This window comes from Scyliorhinus torazame, chromosome 12, assembly GCF_047496885.1.
Source record: "Scyliorhinus torazame isolate Kashiwa2021f chromosome 12, sScyTor2.1, whole genome shotgun sequence".
Taxonomy (NCBI): domain Eukaryota; kingdom Metazoa; phylum Chordata; class Chondrichthyes; order Carcharhiniformes; family Scyliorhinidae; genus Scyliorhinus; species Scyliorhinus torazame.
In genome coordinates, this window is record NC_092718.1 from 229508583 (window position 1) to 229522243 (window position 13661).

Below are 13661 nucleotides of genomic sequence, written 5' to 3' on the forward strand. Positions count from 1 at the left end.
ACTGTCTTATCCTGTTTTACCACATCAGCCTTCCCAGTGCTTTTCTTCAATCACCAACACTGTGACTTTACATGGCCTAGTTTATTACATTTGAAACTTTATTTAATATGTCCCACTCTCTGACATCACTGTTTTCTTAAAGGTACATTGCTTAAAGGTACCCTCACATGACAATAGTCTTAGATAGTTCAACAGTAAGTGTGTATTAACTACTCTAAATGATATACAAAGGTTCAGAAAAGCTCCAAGCTCGGGGCTGTCTCCGTGTTTGCTTCTATGCGTGGTCACGTGCAACACTACACTGACCCCTAAGTGTGGGTCATGTGTTTCCTTCTATCACTAGATGGTACTGTGCTCAGTCCCACATTCATTCTTTCTGTGCTAGACCGTTATACTATACTGTGTAGTTACTTCACCAAGTTTATCTAATTCATAAGCATGCCTGTTACTAGTCCTTCAATTCTTCATTTAACCAGGATTCCCCTTTCTTCATGGTAATTGTGGAATGAGAGATCTCACTGAACCAGATACTTTTATTGACTGATATCAGACTTAGTTGGGTATCTGGAACTAAGCATATTGTTCTTTTCACAGGGATCTTTGAAACATTGTCAGAAAATACAGAACCCCGTGAAACAACAGCCAGCACAGGAAGGAAAAGATCAATGGGTACTTTTTAAAATTGTTTTCAAACACTTTATGTGCTATATTAAATGAACAGAATAATGCTAACAGTGACAACAACTTGCCAATATACAGAACCACATCCCAAGCTGGGGAGAGGAGAGTTTAAATTGCCAGGAGATGAGAATGAGGCAGAAAACGAAAACAAATAAATATAAGAGGTGTTCTTTTCGAGGAACAGTGGGGTTTTGAAGAGAGGTGGATGACATGAGGATAGGAGAGAGGTTTGGGATGAGTAAGGGAGGAGAGAGGATTGAAGGGGAGATAGTATAAGAGGGGGAGGGGATGAGATGGGAGGATGAAGAGGTTAAATGGTATGGGGAGAGTTTGATGAGAGGGTGAATAGGTTGAGTCAAACTCTGAAAGAAAACTTGTGTGTTTGGTCTAATAGTCTTTTGCTCAATGTTTTTTATGATATAGGCAGCCAAACTTAAACAACGGGGTTGTCCAATCAGAGAGGTTGGGAGGAGTTTTACATTAAGGGTTAGCAAAAGGTTTGAGACCTTTATCTGTAGAGGGACAGATCTGTATTCCTCTGTATTGAGGAAGCAAGGGGGCTGCAAAAGGATTTGGACAAGCTAGGAGAGTGGGCAATGAAGTGGCAAATTAAATACAATGTGGAAAAGTGTGAGGTTATGCACTTTGGAAGGAGGAATTTAGGCATAGACTATTTTCTAAATGGGGAAATGCTTCGGAAAGCAGAAGCGCAAAAGGGACTTGGGAGTCCTTGTTCACGATTCTCTTCAGGTTAACGTGCAGGTTCAGTCGGCAGTTAAGAAGGCAAATGCAATGTTAGCATTCATGTCAAGAGGGCGAGAATACAAGACCAGGGATGTACTTCTGAGGCTGTATAAGGCTCTGGTCAGACCCCATTTGGAGTATTGTGAGCGGTTTTAGGCCCCGTACCTAAGGAAGGATGTGCTGGCCTTGGAAAGGGTCCAGAGGAGATTCACAAGGATGATCCCTGGAATGAAGAATTTGTCGTATGAGGAACGGTTGAGGACTCTGGGTCTGTGCTCGTAGGAGTTTAGAAGGATGAGGGGGGACCTTATTGAAACTTACAGGATATTTTGAGGCCTGAATAGAGTAGACGAGGAGAGGATGTTTCCATTTGTAGGAAAAACTAGAACCAGAGGACACAGCCTCAGACTGAAGGGACGATCCTTTAAACCAGAGATGAGGAGGAATTTCTTCAGCCAGAGGGTGGTGAATCTGTGGAACTCTTTGCCGCAGAAGGCTGTGGAGGCCAATTCACTAAGTGTCGTTAAGACACAGATAGATGGGGTCTTGATCAATAAGGGGATCAGGGGTTATGGGGAGAAGGCAGGAGAATGGAGATGAGAAAATATCAACCATGATTAAATGACGGAGCAGACTCGATGGTCCGAGTGGCCTAATTCTGCTCCTCTGTCTTATTGTCTTTGTCTTCTGGATGTTGTTAGTTGTACCTCTTAGCAGAAAGTGAGTATTGGGTGAAGTCCATGTTTACATGGCTTGAGCAGGGAATGGGCTTGAAGTAGGATAAAGGTGAGGACTGGCAGATAAAAGCGAAGCAGATTTTTTTGCCATCTGAGCTTTCCTTTCCATGGGATTTTCCTCTACTCTGTATCTGCCCCAACTAGACCTTGACAGTCGGAGTTATTGCAGGAAATCCCGATCTGACCGACTGCATTGCGCAAAGTACTGGAGTCCACATTGCTCAGATGTTAACATCGAGAGTGAGGAGTTTCTATGACTGGTCTCCGAGCAGGATTATCTCACCACCTCTTCCACTCACATTACAAAAGAATTTGAATGGCGATATAGTGCAAACTTGCTTCCATGGGGTTGGCAATGTATCAAAGCAGCACCAGAAAAATCCAACAGGAGATTAGATGTATTTATTTCACAGGTTAGATTATTCGATGCTTTACTACAAGAGGCTAGATGCAGAAATGATAATACAATTTAAAGGGGAATTGGATAAAGATTTGTAAAGGAGGACTATAAAAGGACAGGAGTAGGACAGCTAAGTGGCATTAGAGTGGTGTGTTTGATAGCAAGGTAGTTTCAGGGAATTAGTTTCAATCCTACCATTGCAGGCTGAGAAATTGAATTAAATTTTTAAAAGTTTGCAAATATAAAAACTGGTATCTCAAAGTTTTTACAATGCAGACGGCCCCCCGACCGGCACACGCGACTGCCGCCGATTCTCCAGTCGCCGGAGAATCGCGTCCTGGTGTCGGAGCGGCGTGGCGGGAATTTCCGGCGTCACCGCCGATTCTCCGACCCAGCGTGGGCTCGGAGAATCCCGGCTCACATCTTTCTTTCTAATTCCTCTTAAATGTGCAAGTTAGCTGGGGTTACAGGGATACAATGGAATAGTTGGCCTAGGTAGGGTGGTCTTTCAGAGGTATAGTGCAAACTTTATGGGCCGAATTGCCTCCTTCTGCACTTCAGGAATTCTATTTGTCTGAAGTATTTGCTTCAAATATTCCTTGTGGTAGAAGTTTCACATTCGAACCAGTCTCTGGGTTAAGAAGTTTCTCCTGAATTCCCTGTTGGATTTATTTTTTTAAAAATCTTTTTTATTGGCATTTTCAAATTTATAAATAGTTATGTACATTGTTGGCCGTGTTTATTCACTGTACAACACAGAAAGGTTTGTTTTACCTTCCCTTAATTTCCCCAATTTACATTCTGCCGCCCTCTGGCTCGGCATGTGGTCCCTCCCGCCCGCCCCCCCCGACCCGCCCACCCGCCCTTGTGTCCCCCCCGGTCTGTTTTGGGGGCTGTTCCCCCCCCCTCCCCTTCCCCCCTCCCCTTCTTTTCTTCCCCCGTCAACTTCGGCTGTGTTTCCCCTGTGATTCAGGGGGGCAGGGGGTTGCCCCCTCCCTCTCTTCCACCCTGTGTGATTGGGGGGGGGGCGGGGTCGGTTACACATTGTCCCTTTTGTGTCCCTCCAGCCTTTTCTCCTCTCCCCCCCCCCTCCTCCCCTGGGTTGCGCGTTCCTATGGTTCCCCCCGTCTTTATTTTTATTTTTCCTTCCCTTTTCTTTCTACTTTCCCGTTTCTGCAACTTATTTGTTGGTGCTGGCCTCAAACAGATTCTGGAACAAGCCGACAAATTGCCCCCGTGCATTTAGGAAGCCTTCCTCCACCCCTCGGATGGCATACTTAATATTCTCCAGGTAGAGAAATTCCGTAAGGTCAGCAAGCCAGTCTGCAGCTGTGGGTGGTGCTGCTGATCGCCAGCCGAGCAGGATTCTCCGGCGTGCGATTAGGGAAGCGATAGCTAGGGCATCGTCCCTCGTCCCCATGTGTAGCTCTGGCTGCTCCGATATCCCGAAGATTGTCACTCTCGGGCACGGCTCCACCCTCACCCCACAACCTTGGACATCGCATCGGAGAAGGCTGTTCAGAACCCAGCTAGTTTGTGACAAGCCCAGAACATGTGGGTGCGGTTAGCCAGACTCCTCTGGCACCGTTCACATTTGTCCTCCACCTCCAGGAAGAACCTACTCATTCGGGTTCTGGTTAGGTGTGCTCTGTGCACCACTTTGAACTGCATGGGGCTGAGCCTTGCGCAGGAGGAGGTTGGCTTGGCCCTGCTCAGTGTCTCGCTCCAGAGTCCCCACCCACTTCTGCCCCAGTTCATCCTCCAATTTCCGCCTGGTCTCATCCAGTGGTGTTCGCGCTCAATTGGACAAAGAGGAGAGTTGAATACAACTGAGGCTTTATTGCTCTAAGATGTGTGGCCTCCCACAGCAGCTGGTGAAATGGATGCTGCACGGAGGACACGCATATTTATACTCCACCTACTTGGCAGAGCCAGCAGGCAGAGACTACCGCCGTACCTGTAGTACAGGTCCTACCGTACATCACCTAATATAGGTGCAACAGTGGTTTACCACATTCACCCCCTGTTAAAATTGAGTCCAGCTGGGGTGGTGGAGAACTATATACAGCAATTGAATTTACATAATTCAATATTTGCGGGAAAAAAAAATTATTTTGAAGTCCAGTGAACCAGTTAGAGGTTTAACCGGTCCGGGGCCTTGATGTGCCGCTGGGAGCGACGCAGTGGTGGCGGCGATGCTGATGCTGGTCTGGTCTTCGGTGACTCCAGGAGCGTGCCAAAATCCTCTTTATCCTCGGGCTGTAGCCACCTGAGTTGGCCACTTCCCGACTTAAAATGGAGAACAGCAAAGGCTGAAGGGAAATTCAGCCAACACAGGCAAAAATTAGCAGGTGCAAGTTTACTGTGTATTAGACTCTGCAGAAACCCAGACAGCATTGATACAAGCAGCCATCTGCATAGTAATGAGCAATCCCGGGAACAATCAAAACATTTTGAGCTAAACTAGGCCAAGCCAAACTCCTCGGCGCCAACAGGAGCCAACACAAAAGAGGTTAACAGACACTTAAAGACCGCCCAATGATCAGGGAACAGCTCCAATATTGGAGAAATCGAACCAAGCGATTGGAACGAAGTCCAATCACTTGAAACCAGGTACGGGGTCCGCCCCGAAGGGCGGGAAGCCCCTGGGGACTATAAAGTAAAGCCCCCGTTCAAATCGCCCTTCTTGACAGGGTCACTCAGCAACGCGAAGCAACCCCTGAGAGTGAACTGTCCAGCGGCCTCTAAGAAAGTAAGTCTCAAGTCAACGCTCGCTACGAGATAGGCGCTCCTAGCTACCAGTCCATACCAGCTTTTGAATCCCGCAGACTCAGGACCTGAACGAAAGGCCATTTGTTCCCCTGACCTGGTGGGCCAGTCCGAAGCTAAGTATAGGCCTGTTAGTTCTAGAAATAGCCTAGAAAGTAGAGTTTATGCATGAGTTGCGATTTACTGTGTATAATAAATGTGCTTCGATTTGAATCTTACTAATTGGTGTGTTGAGTTATTGATCATTACTTGAACTTGAACCTCGTGGCGGTATCATAAAGATACCTGGTGACTCTAGAGCAAAGGTTATAAAACAGAGCCAATTGAACCAACCAAAAGTTAGCAACAGGGCGTGGGCAGGGGGAGGACGGATGGTCCTGGGGGGGGGGGTTGCTGCTGGGAGCGCCTGGGTAGGGGGGTTGGAGCCGGGCCAGAGGTGTGTGTGTGTGTGTGTGTGTGGAACCTGCTGGTGCCAGGTCCCTGAGGGAGACAGTATCCTGGCGGCCATCGGGGTACGCGGTTCGCATGGAGCAACTGCACCCTCTCCACCAACGGGTCCGCCTTGTGGAGTTGGACGTGCCTACGGAGAAGAATGGGTCCTGGAGCTGCGAGCCAAGTCGGGAGCGACACACTGGATGTGGACTTCCTGGGGAAGGCAAAGTGACGCTCATGGGGTGTGTTGTTAGTGGCGGTGCACAGTAGTGACCAAATGGAGTGTAGTGCATTGGGGAGGACCTCCTGCCAGCAGGAGACCGGGAGGTTCCTGGACCGTTGGGCCAGTTGGACGGCCCTCCAGTCAGTCCCGTTCTCCCTCTCTACCTGTCCGTTTTCCCGGGGGTTATAGCTGGTCGTCCTGCTGGAGGTGATACCCTTGCTGAGCAGGAACTGACGCAGCTCATCACTCATGAATGAGGATCCCCTGTCACTGTGGATGTAGGCAGGGAAACCGAACAGAGCGAAGATTGTGTTGAGGGCTTTGATGACGGTGACAGACGTCATGTCAGGCATGGGATGGCGAAGGGGAATCTGGAGTACTCATCAACTACACTGAGAAAATACATGTTACGGTCGGTGGAGGGGAGGGGCCCTTTGAAATCCATGCTGAGGCGTTCAAAGGGGTGGGAGGCCTTCACCAGGCGCGCACGGTCTGGCTGGTAGAAGTGCGGTTTGCACTCCGCACGGACCTGGCAGTCCCTGGTGATTGTCCGTACTTCCTCGACGGAGTAGGGCAGATTGCGGGCCTTTATGAAATGGTACAACCGGGTGATAAAGACTGTCGTGCAGGACCTGGAGTCGGTCTACTTGTGCGCTGGCACATGTACCTCGGGATAGGGCCTCTGGGGGCTCGTTGAGCTTGCCGGGACGATACAAAATCTCGTAGTTGTAGGTGGAGAGCTCGATCCACCACCTCAAGATCTTATCATTCTTGATCTTGCCCCGCTGTGTGTTATTGAACATGAAGGCTATCGACAGTTGGTCAGTGAGGAGAGTGAATCTCCTGCCGGCCAGGTAATGCCTCCAGTACCGCACAGCTTCAACGATAGCTTGGGCCTCTTTTTCAACAGAGGAGTGCCGAATTTCGGAGGCATGAAGGGTTTGGGAAAAGAATGCCACGGGCCTGCCTGCCTGGTTGAGGGTAGCAGATAGGGCGATGTGTGGGAGGGGGTACACGTCGAGCTGCTTCTACCGATTGATGGTCTGGCTGTAGCCCACGACCATTCTGTATTTCTCCCCACTTTTAACTACTACCACATGGGCTCTCCAGGGGCTGTTGCTGGCCTCGATGATGCCTTCCCGAAGCAGCCGCTGGACCTCGGACCTGATAAAGGTCCTGTCCTGGGTGCTGTACCGTCTGCTCCTGATGGCGACGGGTTTGCAATCCGGGGTTAGACTTGCGAAGAGGGAAGGTGGATCGACCTTTAGGGTCGCGAGACCGCACACAGTAAGGGGTGGTAGCGGCCCGCTGAATTTCAGGGTTAGGCTCTGGAGGTTACACTGGAAGTCCAGGCCGAGTAGCAGGGCAGCGCAGAGGTTAAGGAGGACGTAGAGGCAGAAACCGCTGAAGTCTGCGCCCTGGACCGTGAGTGTGACCGTACAGTACCCCCGGATCGCCACGGAATGGGGTCCGGAGGCTAGGGAGATTCTTTGGTTAGCGGGGTGTACCGTGAGGGAGCAGCGCCTTACCGTATCCGGGTGGATGAAGCTTTCGGTGCTCCCGGAGTCCAGCAGGCAAGAAGTCACATGTCCGTCAATTTTAACGCTGGCCGATGTGGTGGCCAGGTTGTGCGGCCGAGACTGGTCGATGGTCACTGAGACGAGTCATGGTTGGTCGTTGCTGGTGTCGGATGGTGGGGTGCCCAGGGGGCACGGGTCCTGGAACGCTGGTGGTGCCCATGTGCCGTGGGGGAGACAAGATGGCGACGTCTGAAGATCTTGGGGAGGACAAAATGGCGGCGCCCATGGGCCGCACGTGGTGGGGGTTGAACAAGCTGGCGGCACCCATGGGCCGCACGTGTTGCACGGAGGGGAAGATGGCGGCGCACACTGGCCGCACATGATCCGGGGGGGCGAAGATGGCGGCGCCCATTGTGCGTAAACGAGGGGGTGAGGGCGATAGCAGCGACTGCGCGGGCCTGGCACACCGTGGCGAAGTGCCCCTTATTATCGTGAGCCTTACGAAGGGCAGCGCGGGCCGGGCAGCGTTGGCGGGGGTGTTTTTGCTGGCCGCAAAAGTAACATCGGGGACCGTGGCGCAGGCGTATTGACTGGGTAAAGCCCCCGCTGGGGCGGCCGTCTGTGGGGTCCACGATGCATAGGCGGGGTGGGCCATGGGGATGGGGGTGTAGGCCTGAATATTGCGCGAGGCGACCATCATAGAGAGTGCAAGCTTCTTTGTCTCTGCAAGATCGAGCGTGGCCCCTTCTAAAAGTTGCTGGCGTATGAGGTCTGACCCAATCCCCGTAACAAAAGCGTAAGGAGGTCAGAATGTTCAGTGGCCGTAACGGCCTGACAGTCACAGTCCCGGACTAGTGGGATTGGGGCCCGCCAGAAGTCTTCTATGGACTCACCAGTAGAGTTCAGCAATTTCCGGCTCTACGTCCTCCCCAACCTCTGCGCTGCCTTGCTACTCAGCCTGGACTTCCAGTGCAACCTCCAAAGTCTCACTCTGAAATTTGGTGGGCCCCTACCACTCCTTACTGTATGCGGCCTCACAACCCTTAAGGTCGACCCACCTTCCCTGTTTACAAACCTCACCCCGGATTGCAAACCCGGCGCCACCAGGAGCAGACGGTACAGCGCCCAGAACAAGACCTTCATCAGGTCGGAGGTCCAGCGGCTACTGCGGGAGGGCATCTTTGAGGCCAGCAATAGAATCTGGAGAGCCCAAGTGGTAGTTGTAAAAACTGGGGAGAAAAACAGGATGGTCATCGACTACAGTCAGACCATCAATCTGTACACGCAGCTCGACACGTAACCCCTCCCACGCATATCTGATACGGTCAATCAGATTGCACAGTACCGGGTCTTCTCTACAGTGGACCTGAAATCTGCCTACCACCAGCTCCCCATCTGAAAGGCGGACTGCCAATACACGGCCTTCGAAGCAGACGGCTGCCTTTACCATTTCCTTAGGGTTCCCTTCGGCGTCACTAATGGGGTCTCGGTCTTCCAACGGGAGATGGACCGAATGGTTGACAGGTACGGACTGCGGGCCACCTTCCCGTACTTCGATAACGTCACCATCTGCGGCCACGATCAGCAGGACCACGACGCTAACCTTTCCAAATTTCTCCACACCGCCAAACTCCTGAACCTGACGTATAACGAGGGGAAGTACGTTTTTAGCACCAACCGCTTAGCCATCCTTGGCTATGTGGTGCAAAATGGAGTTCTAGGGCTCGACCCCGATCGCATGCGCCCCCTCATGGAACTCCCACTGCCCCAAGGCTCTCAAACGATGCCTGGGGTTCTTCTCATACTATGCCCAGTGGGTCCCTAACTATGCGGACAAGGCCCGCCCACTCATTCAGTCCACAGATTTTCCCCTGACGGCCGAGGCTCACCAGGCCTTCAACCGTATCAAGGCCGACATCGCCAAGGCCGCGATGCATGCGGTCAATGAGACCCTCCCCTTCCAAGTCGAGAGCGCTGCACCAGTCGTTGCTCTGGCCGCCACCCTCAACCAGACAGGCAGGCCCGTGGCATTCTTTTCCCGCACCCTCCATGCTTCCGAAATTCAGCACTCCTCTGTCGAAATGGAGGCCCAAGCTCTCGTTGAAGCTGTGCGGCTATTGGAGGCATTACCTGGCCGGCAGGAGATTCACTCTCCTCACTGACCAAATGTCAGTTGCCTTCATGTTCGATAACACACAGTGGGGCAAGATCAAAAATGATAAAATCTTGAGGTGGAGGATTGAGCTCTCCACCTACAATTACGAGATTTTGTATTGCCCCGAGCCCCCCGATGCCCTATCCCGAGGTACATGTGCCAGCGCACAAGTGGACCGACTCCGGGCCCTACACGATGGTCTCTGTCACCCAGGGGGTCACCCGGTTCTTTCATTTCATAAAGGCCCGCAACCTGCCCTACTCCATTGCGGAGGTCAGGCCGGTCACCAGAGACTGCCAGGTCTGCGCGGAGTGCAAACCGCACTTCTACTGGCCAGACCGAGCGCACCTTGTAAAGGCCTCCCGTCCCTTTGAACGCCTCAGCATGGACTTCAAAGGGCCCCTTCCGTCCTCCGACCAAAACACGTATTTCCTTAACGTTGTCGACGAATTTCCCTTTGCCATCCCATGACGTCTGCCACAGTCATCAAAGCCCTCAGACTGTTCGGTTTCCCCGCTTACATCCACAGCGACCGGGGATCCTCCTTTATGAGTGATGAGCTGCGTGAATTCCTGCTCAGCAAGGGCATTGCCTCGAGCAGGACGACCAGCTACAACCCCCGGGGAAACAGGCAGGTGGCGAGGGAGAAGGGGCGGTCTGGAAGGCCGTCCTTCTGGCCCTATGGTCTAAAAATCTCCCGGTCTCCTGCTGGCAGGAGGTCCTCCCCGACGCGCTCCACTCCATCTGATCGCTACTGTGCAGCGCGACTAATGCAACGCCCCATGAACGACTCCTTGCCTTCCCTAGGAAGTCCACCTCCGGGGCTTCGCTCCCTACCTGGCTGTCAGATACAGGACCCGTTCTCCTCTGCAAGCACGTGTGGCTCCACAAGGTGGACCCGTTGGTCGAGAGTGTACAGTTACGCCATGCAAACCCGCAGTACACCTACGTGGCGTACCCCGACGGCCGCCAAGACACAGTCTCCCTCAAGGACCTGGAACCAGCTGGGTCCCCACCCCCTCCCCCAACTGCCCCGGCGCCACCCATCCTCCCCCCGCGCACCTCGTCACAGCCCCGCTCCAGAACGATCCGTCCTCCCATTGGTTCCACCTGGGGATGAAGGTGAGGACCACACGCTCCCGGAGTCACCGGCGACCGAGCCGCCGCCTGCATCGCCACCGGGACTGCGGCGCTCACAGCGGAGGATCAAGACACCCGATCGGCTAAATTTGTGAACTTTTCGCTAACTGTACATTTTAAAATTGCTCACTTACATGTAAATAGTTTCTCCACCACCCCCGCTGGATGCTTTTTTAACAGGGGATGAATGTGGTCGTCACCACTATTGTGTATATTGTATATATGAGAAGGAAAATGGTAAGCCTCCTGTACTGCAGGTACTGGGGTAGATCCCTGCCTGCTAGCTCCGCCCAGTAGGCAGAGTATAAATGTGTGTGCTCACCGAGCTGCAGCCATTTCGACAGCAGCTGTAGGAGGCAACACATCTCTGCGTAATAAAACCTCGATTACTCTCTACTCTCGTCTCGTCGTAATTGATAGTGCATCAGTATGGCTAGGGGGAATTTGTGATTGCCGCAGATGGGAGCCTTGGGGGACATCCTAGTCAGTCCGAAGTGCTGCCTTAGTTGGGCCCATGTTTTCAGTGTGGCCGCTACCACTGGGCATGATGTGTATTTTGCTGAGGGGGATGGGAGTGCTACTGTAGCCAAGGCCCAGATGGTCGTCCCCTTGCAGGAGGCCTCCTCCATCCGCACCCACTCTGAGTTGGGTTTGTTTACCCATCCCCTCACTCTTTCTGCCGTTGCTCTTCAGTGGTAGTACTGCAGGTTTGGTAAGGCCAAGTCACCTTTTGTCCTTTGCAGTGTCGATTTGGGAACTCGCGAGTTCTTACCCCCCAACACAAACGCCATAATTAAGCTGTCTACATTTTGGAAAAAGGCCTCAGGGATGAAGATCGGTATGGATCTAAACAGGAAGAGGAACCTTGGCAGCACGTTCATCTTGATCGTCTGCACCCTCCCCGCCAGGGAGAGTGGGAGTGCACCCCACCTTTTTGTTCCTTTTTAACTTCCTCCACCAGGCTGGTCAAGTTCCATTTGTGGATCTGTGTCCAGTCTCTGGCTATTTGGATCCCCAGGTATCGGAATCTGTTCTGGGCTGTTTGAACAGGAGCCCCTTCAGCTCTATTCCTCCCCCTTTTGGGTTCACTGACAATGTCTTGTTTTTGCCCAGGATAAGTTTGTAACCCGAGAAGGTTCCAAACTCTTTCATGAGCTGCATGATTGCCCTCAGTCCCTCCTCCAGCTTTGAGACATACAGGAGCAGGTCATCTGCATAGAGTGAGACTCTGTGCTCTCTGTCTCCTCTCTGGATTCCCTTCCAGCTTTTCGCATCCCGTAGGGCTATCGCCAAGCGTTCGATAGCTGGTGCAAACAAGAGTGGGGACAGTGCGCATCCCTGCCTTGTGCCTCTTTGTAGCTGGAAGCATTCAGAGCTGGTGGTGTTAGTTCGGACACTCGCTTTGGGAGCGTTGTACAGGAGCCTCACCTAGGCGGTGAATCTCGCTCCTAGCCCAAACTGTTCCAGTACCTCAAGGAGGTATTTCCATTCGACATTCCATTCCATTCCTTAGTGTCCAAAATTACCCTTAGTGTTGGGTGGGGTTACTGGGTTATGGGGATAGAATGGAGGTGTTGACCTTGGGTAGGGTGCTCTTTCCAAGAGCCGGTGCAGACTCGATGGGCCGAATGGCCACCTCCTGCACTGTAAATTCTATGATAATCTATGACTCTGTCGAAGGCCTTTTCTGCATCCAGGGAGACGATCACCTCTGGTGTTCTGTCCCCGGGGGGGGGCATTATCACATTCAGCAGCCGCCTGATGTTCGCTGTGAGCTGCCTACCCTTGACAAAGCCGATTTGGTCCTCTGCGACCATCTCTGGTACGCAGCCCTCCAGCCTTTTGGCCAGGACCTTTGCGAGTATTTTCGCATCCACGTTCAGCAGTGAAATGGGTTTGTATGATCCACATTCCGTCAGGTCTTTATCCTTTTTGGGTATCAATGAAATTGTGGCTTGCGCTAGCGTAGGGGGTAGGGTGCCCCTTGCCAGCGAGTCCATGAACATGTCCCTTAGGTGTGGGGCCAGGGCTGGTGCAAATGTTTTATAGAAGTCCGCCGGGAACCCGTCGGGTGGTGCCTTCCCCGCCTGAATAATGGAGTTAATGCTCTCCATGATTTCTCCCAGGTCTATTGGTGCTTCCAGCCCTGCCCCCGTTCTGTCTTCCCCCACAATTGGTAGTTCCAGTCCATCGAGGATCTGTTTCATGCCCGCGTCCCAGTCAGGGAGCTCGGAGGTATACAGTCCTCGGTAGAAGGTCTTGAATGCTTGATTGACTTCTTTTTGTTCTGCTACCAGTCTGCCTCTGCCATCCTTTACCTGCGCTATTTCCCTCGTGGCTGCCTGCTTTCTCAGCTGGTGAGCCAGTAGGCGGCCAGCCTTGCCCCAGTGTTCATAGAAGATCCCCCATGTCTGGCGGAGTTGGTACACTGCTTTCCTAGTAGATAGCAGGTTAAAGTCCATTTGCAGCATTTTCCTCTCCGCCAGTAGCTCTACGGTCGGGGCCTATGAGTACTTTCTGTTGACTTCCAGAATGGAGTCAATCAGCTGCTGCCTGGCCGCCCTCTCTTCCCTATCTCTACTTACCTTGTAGGTTATGATCTCTCCTCTGATCACGGCCTTCAGTGCCTCCCAGAACATCGAGGGTGAGACCTCCCCATTTTGGTTGTTACTAATGTAATCGCCTATGGCCTGCAATGTTTTCTGGCAGAAGGCCCTGTGGGCCAGGAAGTCCGTGTCCAGCCTCCATGTGGAGTGCTGGGCACAGCCCGTCTCCAACCTCACATCTGTGTAATGTGGAGCATGATCGGAGATGACGATCACAGAATATTCCGCTCCTATGATCCCTGGAAGCACCGATT

The 13661-nt window shown here is 52.3% G+C and overlaps 1 protein-coding gene across 1 annotated transcript in view; it reads left to right on the forward strand.

Moving 5' to 3' along the window:
- Window positions 1–13661, forward strand: part of LOC140387050 (integrin alpha-E-like) — a 434586-nt gene that overhangs the window by 396918 nt on the left and 24007 nt on the right. The window contains exon 28 of the mRNA XM_072470061.1: window positions 595–669. Coding sequence (XP_072326162.1) covers window positions 595–669 — 75 coding nt within the window. The remainder of the gene's footprint in view (window positions 1–594; window positions 670–13661) is intronic.